Source organism: Nannobrachium achirus (assembly GCF_963921795.1).
Source record: "Nannobrachium achirus genome assembly, chromosome: 11".
Lineage (NCBI taxonomy): Eukaryota > Metazoa > Chordata > Actinopteri > Myctophiformes > Myctophidae > Nannobrachium > Nannobrachium achirus.
Genome location: NC_137820.1, coordinates 41,036,888 through 41,045,254, shown reverse-complemented (window position 1 = coordinate 41,045,254; position 8,367 = coordinate 41,036,888). Strand labels below are relative to the sequence as shown.

At 44.2% G+C, this 8,367-nt stretch overlaps 1 protein-coding gene across 1 annotated transcript; it reads left to right on the top strand.

Annotated features, from left to right (window-relative positions):
- The first annotated feature begins 508 nt into the window (after positions 1 to 508).
- On the top strand, positions 509 to 1,990 carry LOC308293481 (UBX domain-containing protein 1-like). The gene has a single exon (XM_080736023.1). It carries the CDS (start codon positions 839 to 841, stop codon positions 1,955 to 1,957), a length of 1,119 nt encoding a protein of 372 aa, XP_080592149.1. The 5' UTR covers positions 509 to 838; the 3' UTR covers positions 1,958 to 1,990.
- Positions 1,991 to 8,367: the final 6,377 nt, after the last annotated feature.

Below are 8,367 nucleotides of genomic sequence, written 5' to 3'. Positions count from 1 at the left end.
TGTGTGTGTGTGTGTGTAAAAGGACGGAAGAGAGCCACAGAACACAGGCTCATCAGCACAGATTAGCTTTATAGCAACCCAACCATACAAGCATGAACTGGCGCATAAAAGTACAGTAGGCTCATTACATATTACAGTATTACCGTGATACGTACGAGGTTGAAAGCCTGAAAATATGCTATCCCAGACATGATTAAAAAAAAGTTAAGTGGTCTTATTCTACAATGCTGTAAGATACAGTTCCAATTTTTTTAACAGGGATTTAGAAACAACTATTCTACATGTACAATATGTATATAAACAAATAGCTTATTTCCCTGAACTGGGCCTTTAAGGTTAGGTTTAGGTGCACCTCTGCGCTGTCCAAGTGACCACAATGGAGCGCTCCCTACCTCCGGTTCAGCCAATCACAAGCTTAAAAAATGGTTTTGGGGCATGGTTATCCCGTTTCCACCCTACAGAACATAAACTCGCTTACAGGGACCTACATAAGAAAGATGCAGGAGAACAATTAAGTACTGCCGAGCTGACAAGATGTACACAGTATGGAGAACCATGGCTGGAGGTGACGATGGAGGGCTTGTCTGAGGACGATCTATAGAGGCAAAGCAGAAATACTCTGTTACAAGTAAAAGAAAACAGTTCCCCCAAATAGCATGCAACTATAGCTCCTTTCGGAACCTCTCCCTCAGGTTTCCGAAAGGAGCTAATGAAACTACACCATTGCATATACTTGATAATCGGTGCATGTAAAAATAATATTCATTTTAGGGAATCTCTTACGCCACCATTGTTGTGGTGAGGTACAGCTATAGTCTCATAGGACCTACAGTAGACCATGTTGACAGCATTACTACGTAGTACGTGCTCTCTCCCTCTATGTCATGCGACGTATGACGTCCAAATGTGGATGTCCTCTACAGCTGCAGCCTGCAGTGACCAAATATGGACAGTTACATCACAGCAAAACGATCATATAAAAAAAACTGGAACATTTTCAGCTCCAGATCCAAAGATGGCAGAACAAACAACACTAGAGTCCCTGTTGGAGATGGGCTTTGGGAAGAACAGCGCGGAGAAGGCAGTGGCAAACACAGGGAACCAGGGAATCGAACGGGCCATGGACTGGTTACAGGAGCACCAGAATGACCCGGACATCGACGAGCCCTACGTGCCTCCTGTAGGGAATGTCCTCAGGCCTGCAGCAGCAGCGGACAGCCAGGCCAGCACGGCAGCACAGCCCACGGCAGCAGGCACCGCTGAAGGGGCGACAAAGGACAGCGTGGACGTGATGGAGATGGAGAAACGCGAGAAGGTCAAAAAGCTGGAGGAGCTCATGCGAGCGAAACAAGCCGAGCGCATCGAGAGGGAGCGGGTGGAGGAGGTGGAGAGGGAGAAGCAGCGGAGGAAGCAAGGCCAGGAGCTGACGCAGGTCCGACAGAGGATGATGGACGAGGAGAGGATGAAGCTGGTCGATTTGCAGCGGAGAGAGAAGATGGAGGACAAGATTGCCAAGCAGCGGGTGCAGGAGAAGATAGCGCGCGACCGGGCAGAGAGGATGCGCAAGTGTGTCGGCGGACCGCCGTCTTCCCCTACCTTGGACACGTCACCGCCGCCCATCACCAGCAGCAGTGAGGGTCCTCCTCCTCTGTCCGCCAAAAAGGAGTATGACGAGAGCAGGATCCAGGTGCGTCTGCTGGACGGCTCGGCCATCACGGCGGTCTTCAAGGCCCAGGAGTCTCTGGCGGCGGTGCGCGTCTATGTGCAGACCAAGTCCGGTCCAGAGGGCCAGGACTTCAACCTGCTGTCGGCCTACCCGCACCACGTGTACACCGAAATGGACATGGAGAAGCCCCTCAAAGAGCTGGGCCTGGTGCCTTCGGCCGTGCTGATAGTTACCAAGAAGCCCGGCCCCAGATTATCTTATGCACAAGCTTTGGACGGAGCAGCCTGCTGAATTTGGTTTCCAGTATTGGACACTGGTTCTCAACGCCGGGTCCACGGGGGTTTACCCCCAAAAAAATTAGAGACACTCTGTGCCTCACCGTTTCTTTAAAATGTATATGAGACCCCAGAGATGAACATCCATGACTGTTCAGATTGCATGAAACCCATGGAATCCCTCTCGCTGGACAATCTCTGCAAAGACACTATTTGAATTTGGAAGAACATCCGGATCTGGTGATACAGATTGATTTGAATTCAAATAGTGAAGTCAATAAACACGAAGTTGAATTTTTTTAGGCCTATTTATAATAAAAACCAAAACTAAACAAAAAATCCCTTATCTGGGTTTTGTAATATTAGGAAATTGTCAGAATCTTTTTTTTTGTTAGTTTTTTGTTTGTGTTTTTGCATTTGCTGTGCTAAGACAGAGTGCCTTTTACATTTTTAGTTTACAGAGTAACGACTGGAGATAACCGTGGTAATATTGACATCATGGCAGAGTAATACACAATGTGTAATTTAGTTATTTAATTGAGTCATACAGTATTTAGGTTTAGCCTACTTGATTGCACTGGGTGGAAACCACATTGTGTCAACCCCCGTCAAGGGTTTATTCCAATGCTTGTTTTCCCCCAATCCTTAGCTTTCCCCCGTTTTGTCCCATTTTAGGTCCTGAGATTCTCCTTACCCTTGTAGTGTAGTCCCTTGTCGCTGGTGACCTCTACTGGTTGGTTTATCAGGGAAGTGACACATGTCCCCTCCTCCCATCATGATGCAAGTCACCAGCATTTTTTTTTTAACCTGATCTTTTTTCCCAGTGGTCCCTAATGTTCTCTGGGAAGACTAGGCTATGTTCTAAATGGAGTTAGGAGCACATTCCCCTCTCCTTAAGCAATACCCATTGTATCCATCATACCCATAGTGCAATACCCATTGTCAAAGTACTTGGAGGCCAGCCTGACAATACTATGATGTCATATTGGTGACATCAGAGATCTCCTTACATGGGCATAAAAGAGCAGACAGACAGGTGGAGAGACATATGGTGTATACAGAGATATTCGATTTTTGGTTCTGCGCAGATATTCATTAATTCCATGCATTTATAGATTTTACTGCATTCAAGGAGATGCTAGCCGCCCCAAATTGATGAATTAGGCTGAGAACCAATATTTGAATAGATCTTTCTGAAACCTAGTATGTATGATCTTAATTGTCATTTACACACACACACACACACACACACACACACACACACACACACACACACACACACACACACACACACACACACACACACTTCTGCCCAGCTCACAAGTGCCTTTCTTGACCTCTTTTTATGTCTACCTCACACTACAAGACTTTGACAAGATTTCAAAAATACTTTTAAACGACTAGCCTACTGCTGGGCCGTCATCAAGTTGCTGTCAGCCTGCAATGGGTGCTTTCTAAAGTATCCCATCTAATGAGCATGTCCCCTGTCCCATCCATCTATTATTATGGTTAGTTTACACTCCGGCATCACTCGCAGAAAATAGCAGCTTGAGGATAAAGCATTAGCCAGCCCGCCCAGCTGGAGGGGCTAACAGCGTGACATCGATGTTTCGATGTCACACTGTTTCAAATCCCCAGTACTCCGGTTAGGGTTAGAGTTAAGGTTTAGGCATTAGCATTCACCAGGTTAGCATTCACCTGCGTCGGCAGGTTAGCATTCACCCGCGTCGACAGATTAGCGTTCACCCGCGTCGACAGATTAGCGTTCACCCGCGTCGACAGATTAGCGTTCACCCGCAGCGGCAGGTTAGCCTGGGACTACTGGCCGGGGGGAGGGGGCTTCATGTTACAATCCCAAATGTGAAAGTGGCTAACCGCTCCTTACTTGGCTTTGTGTTTTACGCCATCTGTTTTTCCAAGGGTTTTCCCATGGCATCATGTGATCAGTATTTGATTATCATCATCAGCACCGCTCACTTCACACAGGTGTGATTTTTCTTTTTTTTTAAATTTGTGGCAGGACTCGGGTGGAAACTGCAGCCATGTGGCTTAACTGAAGCGTGGCCTACATCTGGCCTAGATATGGCTTATCTTGGCACAAACGGCTCAAGGTTTGTTGTACGCCCAATGCCCGGGGCTTAGGTAAACTGAAGCATGGCCTGCATCTGGCCTAGATAATATGGCCTACATCTTGGTACCAACGGCTCAAGGTTTGTTGTACGCCCAGGGTCCCTTTGGCCAAGCTTCGCAGGACGTGCTGTGATTGGCTAGCGAGACGCTTGATGAAATTAACTCTTATTATTTTTTATTTTAAATCAAACAAACTCAATGAATGAACAAACAAACAAATCAACAAATAAATGAATGTGTGAATATAGTATGATTATGTTAGATCGCACAAACATCGCAAAACATGGAAAGTTTGAGAGAGGCTAGATCTCCAGCTTCTGACCTGTGTCTTTGGAGGTTGGCTAGTCAACACTGTCATGTTGACTATAGCCATCCTTGTTGGCTAGTCACCAAGGTTGTCTATACTTGTCGACTAGCCTCTGATCACCGAGCATCCCTATTCTTTTAACCATTTGTGTTATATAACATGCATGATGCACACTAGCATTCCTATGTTGGGCATTTAGGGCAAAAACTAAATTTGAAAATGTTGGATGCATGTTCACATACATTTTCAATGATGTTCAAAAATAGTCAAAATAGCAGTGTGATCTGCAATGTGTACATTTTTTTGGAAGCATAAAATTGTTGTAACCTACAAGTTTTCTGCCTCAGAATGCTGGTGTTTTCATTTGTCAGAGACATGTGTTGTGTTCTCACACACAAGCTTGCCCTACTGTGTGTGTGTGTGTGTGTGTGTGTGTGTGTGTGTGTGTGTGTGTGCGAGTGCGTGCGTGCGTGCGCGCGCACGCATGTGTTGCTGTGAAAAAGTAATACACACCCCATGAAAGGTGAGAAATAGCTCTATATTTAGAGAGTTTGTTCAGTAACAGGGGTGCATGACCCCATCTCTCCAGATCTTTGTAAGCAGAAAATATATTTTCAGATCAGGACACCAATTTTATCCAATCAGGAGAGAGAACCCATGCACACAGGATACAGGATAAACAAGGGAAATCGTAAGTGATGACACTAAGAAATTAGCACACAAAATTTAAACTGTAACACTTGAAGTTGGCTGCTCTTTCCTGATTGGATGAAATTGGCAACCCACCTGAACATATATTTTTCTGTTTAGAGCTGGAAAGAACTGAACACTCTATAGCAAATGATTACTACAAAACATAGATGATAAAACTTCACCTTTAAATATGTTTTTTAATCTAGTTAGAAATCTACTTTATCACTCTCTTAAATCCATTTGGACACATTTTTTTGACCGAATGCCAAACAGAGGAATAACACCATGTACGTAATACTCACAAGGTGAGCTTAATGGTATTCTGTAGGTTATGACATTTCACCCATAACGATATTAAATATAGACCATCCCAATTGGTGCCACTAGAGGCAAATCCTACAAATGGTCTCCTAAGTGGGCGCTGTCTAGCCTGACACTCAGCCTGAATTGACATTTCATTTCACTTCATTATTCAGTCTGAAAGTGCTTCCCCCCAGGGCGATTGCAGGGATGGGCGTTGCCAAAAAGAGGCAGTCTTCAGCGATTGGTTCACCGACCAACACATGACATAGTGTTGTTATCATGGTTGTTATGTGTGGCTGGCAAGTGGCTAGCCTGTTGCTTGCTAGTGCTACTTGCTAACCAAAGAAACAGTCAGAATAGGAGCACTACGAACTAGTAATCAAACACAACATAACATGCCTGCTACTGGTGTTTCATAGCGAGATCGATACGATCGCATTTTACCGCATTTTACCGCAACGGGATGCGCGGTACGGTACGGCGGCTGGTGTACTTGGAAACACACGTGTTCTGGGAAACCCCCACCCACGCTGATCACAAGACGCTGATTCACAACGCTGATTCGCCGATCGGATTTTCAACCGAGGAAGGCCTCTTCAATGAGAGCACTTCTAGACCCCTGAATCGCCAAAACAAAAAATTTAAAGGGGTGTGGCTAGCGATTCAGGGTCTGGAACTAGGCTAGGCGCTGTCTGATTTTGTGAACATCCGATGTTTACTGGTACCAGATCACCCGCGAGAGCGTGTTGCCGGGACAGAGAAAGGTTGATAATAAAGCAGATTTCGCTTGATTTTATCTCTCTGCAAAAAGCCATTTTAGTACGAATATCTGGGGAAGATCGTGTGGCTTGTGACGATCGGGTCCAATAATTTAGTTCAGTGACCATGGGGATAATGGTTCAGAGGCTATGTGTTCATGCTCACTCTTCCATTGGAAATAAAAGACTCTGACCTGCTTCCGGTCTCCTAAAAAGGCCTCCCTCTACTTCACTCTAGACTAGAGCATACATGGGCAACAGGTGGCCCAGGGGCCACATGCGGCCCCCACCTTCACTTAATGCGGCCCGCAGGTTAATATTGTAATACTGATATAGTATTGAATTAAGCTGTTACAATTCCAAACATGCACACATGACTGGCTTTAATTACATCAGTCTATATTAGTATTTTAATGACTTAGCATTAGTCTTTTAATGAATTATCATTAATTTGTATTTAAGTTCATAAAGTTAACATATAAATGCATTTGAAATTAAAGAAAAAAATGTTATTTTTCTGGATTCCAATTCAAAAATAGCCAAAAATATTGCGACGCGTTTTGAGCTTGTAGATCGGATATTTTTGCTATTTTTGGCTTTATGCATTGTGGCCCTCTGGAGTAAATGTGAAAATATAGCGGCCCTTTCCATCATCAAAGTTGCCCACCCCTGCTCTAGAGTGAAGTAGATTGAGTGAAGCTGATTCGGTAAACCGTAGATAGTATTCTTTCTTTTTTGAATCTTGGTTCATATCCAGTGTTTCTGAGGGAGATGAAAGCTATGGGCAAGACAATGCATGTAACAACAACAGGAAGCACAACAACATTACTACAAAATAAGATATAGTACACAAGAAGAGACACCCGTATACAGACCAACAGAACTACAGACCAAGACACAGAACATACTGAAATAGAGCATATACAGATACTGAATATGACTAAACACCTAAACCAGACGAAACAAGAACAGAAGAGAACTAAAACAAAAACAGACCTTTAAACACAGCTAAGTTAGGACTATGAGGAGCGGACTGTGACAGGACCAGGGGTGTCGCACCAAATTCTGGGCCCCGGGTACAAGGATTCACTGCGGGGCCCTGTGCTTTAACTATTGAAAAATAGCAGATATACAAGCTCACAGCGCGGCACCGAGTGCCGCGCTGTGAGCTTGTAGATCTGCTATTTTTGAAAAATCATGAAAATGTCAGTGGAGCTCAAACCTTTTCATGTGAAGGACCCCCAAAATGGTATGTATTTGGCCACGGAACCCCATCTCAAAATATTGAGTTCCAGGGACCCCCCAGAAGCAAAATTTGAGTTACAAATGTTCGCTTAAAAAATACATATATTCATAGATTTGCACACATTTTCACGACTTTTCAAAAATAGCAGATCTACAAGCTCGCAGCGCGCTGTGAGCTTGTAGATCTGCTATTTTTCAATAGCTAAAGTATAAAATACTTAAGGCCCCTCCACCACCTTGGGCCCTAGTAACTCAGTCCCACTTTCCTACCCCTTGTGACGCCCCTGGACAGGACCAATATATTCTGCCACATGGATGGTTCTATCGTGATGATAAACTGGTGCGGTTCTGAGGCAGCAAAGCAGCCATAAACCACAATGCAAGTTTTAGGATTTCTCCAAACGATTGCACCGCATTGAGGCCAAATAACTCAGCCTTGCATTTGGACACAAATATTTAGGACAGGTGCAAAAGCCCCACGAGAGCGACGGGATATCTTTGACTTATGGAAAATTTAAAAGTGCACAGATGGCAACAGCTCCACGATATCCGTGTCAGAGGAAACCAAGTCAAACACAGGTGATTAATCTTTAACTTTACTAGTAAAGATTAAGAATAGCTGGCTTCATTGATTATCCTGGCTTATTTTTTGAGGAAAAGTACATCTCTTAAAACTTAAATGGGAAAACGCAGCAGCAGCAGCAGAAAGGGGCTTCACAAGGGGGGGAAAGTGGGACTGAGTTACTATAGAGCCCAAGGCCTTAATTATTTTATACTTTAGCTATTGAAAAATAGCAGATATACAAGCTCACAGAAAAGTTGTGAAAATGTGGGCAAATCTTTTAATATACATATTTTTTAAGCGAACATTTGTAACTAAAACTTTGCTTCTGGGGGGTCCCTGGAACTAAATATTTCGAGATGGGGGTCCATGGCCAAATACATATCATTTTGGGGGTCCTTCACATGAAAATGTTTGAGCACCACTGA

Coding starts and splice junctions, on each gene's coding strand:
- LOC308293481 (XM_080736023.1), top strand. CDS start 839: ATGTTGACAGCATTACTACGTAGTACGTGCTCTCTCCCTCTATGTCAT.